Source organism: Hylobates moloch, unplaced genomic scaffold (assembly GCF_009828535.3).
Source record: "Hylobates moloch isolate HMO894 unplaced genomic scaffold, HMol_V3 SCAFFOLD_12700, whole genome shotgun sequence".
NCBI classification, from domain to species: Eukaryota; Metazoa; Chordata; class Mammalia; order Primates; family Hylobatidae; genus Hylobates; species Hylobates moloch.
In genome coordinates, this window is record NW_026664975.1 from 1 (window position 1) to 1,645 (window position 1,645).

At 43.0% G+C, this 1,645-nt stretch overlaps 1 protein-coding gene across 1 annotated transcript; it reads left to right on the plus strand.

Annotated features, from left to right (window-relative positions):
• Positions 1-682: 682 nt before the first annotated feature.
• On the plus strand, positions 683-1,434 carry LOC116465866 (kelch-like protein 15). Its single transcript, XM_032148793.2, has one exon. The coding sequence runs from the start codon at positions 685-687 to the stop codon at positions 1,432-1,434; it is 750 nt and encodes a 249-aa protein (XP_032004684.1). The 5' UTR covers positions 683-684.
• The last annotated feature ends 211 nt before the right edge of the window (positions 1,435-1,645 follow it).

Consider the following 1,645-nt stretch of genomic DNA (forward strand, 5'->3'; position numbering starts at 1 on the left):
GTGGGCTCAAGGGATTCTCCCACCTCAGCCTCTGAAGAAGCTGGGGCTGCTGGCAATGTGCCACCATGCTCAGCTACTTTTTTTTTTTTTTTATTGTTATTATTTTGTAGAGACAGGGATTTGCCATCTTGCCCAGGCTGGTCTCCAACTCCTGGGTTCAAGCGATCTTCCTGCCTTGGCCTCCCAAAGTGCTGGGGTTATAGGCATGAACTATTGATATATCTTTAATAGATTGTTTTTTTTTTTTTTTTTTTTTCCCAGGCGGGAGCAGTGGGCAGCCTCGGCCACGGCAACCCCTCCGGTTAGCCTCTCCGAGTAGCTGGGACTACAGGCGCTCGCCACCACGCCCGGCTAATTTTTTTTTGTATTTTTAGTAGAGACAGGGTTTCACTGTGGTCTCATCTCCTGACCTCGTGATCCGCCCGCCTCGGCCTCCCAAAGTGCTGGGATTACAAGCGTGAGCCACCGCGCCCGGCTAGATTGTTTTCCTTAGGTAGGGAAGCCAAAAACATTAGTCTGCAAACCTTTAGATTGTCTTCTCCCAAAGGACTTGTACATTTTGGACTTAGGCAGTAGAATTGAGATAATAGCAAAAATTGTTAAAACTCTAAGTTAATATTTTCTTCTGAACGCATGGAAGTGTTTAATATTGTTGTCTTTGATTACTTTTTTTCCAGGTGATTCATGGCAGGGGACGTGGAAGGATTCTGTTCCTCCATCCACGACACCAGTGTCTCTGCTGGGTTCAGAGCACTGTATGAGGAGGGATTGCTTCTTGATGTCACTCTGGTTATTGAAGATCATCAGTTCCAGGCCCATAAAGCACTCCTGGCCACCCAGAGTGATTACTTCAGAATTATGTTTACTGCAGACATGAGGGAACGAGATCAGGACAAAATTCATTTAAAAGGTCTAACAGCTACCGGTTTCAGCCATGTCCTGCAATTTATGTACTACGGAACTATAGAGCTGAGTATGAATACTGTTCATGAGATTCTTCAGGCTGCCATGTATGTTCAACTTATAGAAGTGGTGAAGTTCTGCTGCTCTTTTCTCTTAGCGAAGATCTGCCTAGAAAATTGTGCAGAAATTATGAGACTCTTAGATGATTTCGGTGTAAACATCGAGGGAGTCAGGGAGAAGTTGGACGCCTTTCTGCTAGACAACTTTGTGCCACTCATGTCTAGGCCTGACTTTCTGTCCTATCTGAGCTTTGAGAAGCTCATGTCTTACTTGGATAATGATCATCTGAGCAGGTTCCCAGAGATAGAGCTGTACGAGGCTGTGCAGTCTTGGCTGCGGCATGATAGAAGACGCTGGAGACATACCGATACCATCATTCAGAATATCCGGTTTTGCTTGATGACCCCAACCAGCGTTTTTGAGAAGGTTAGTGCATTTGAAAGCAATAGACAGTACTCATCATTTAGTTAAGGCAGTATATGTCTTTATAGATAAGATTCACAGACTTAGGAGCCAAGAATGAATAACTTCATTTTGTTATTTCTTACGTTATTCAAGAATGAATAACATAAGAGTACTTTATGTATAAGAAACCTGATTTGTTGTGCATTTAGGTTTTGTAAAATACATTTTGTGGGTGAAAGATAAACCACGTAGGTAGTAGAATAGTTTTATTTTAAAA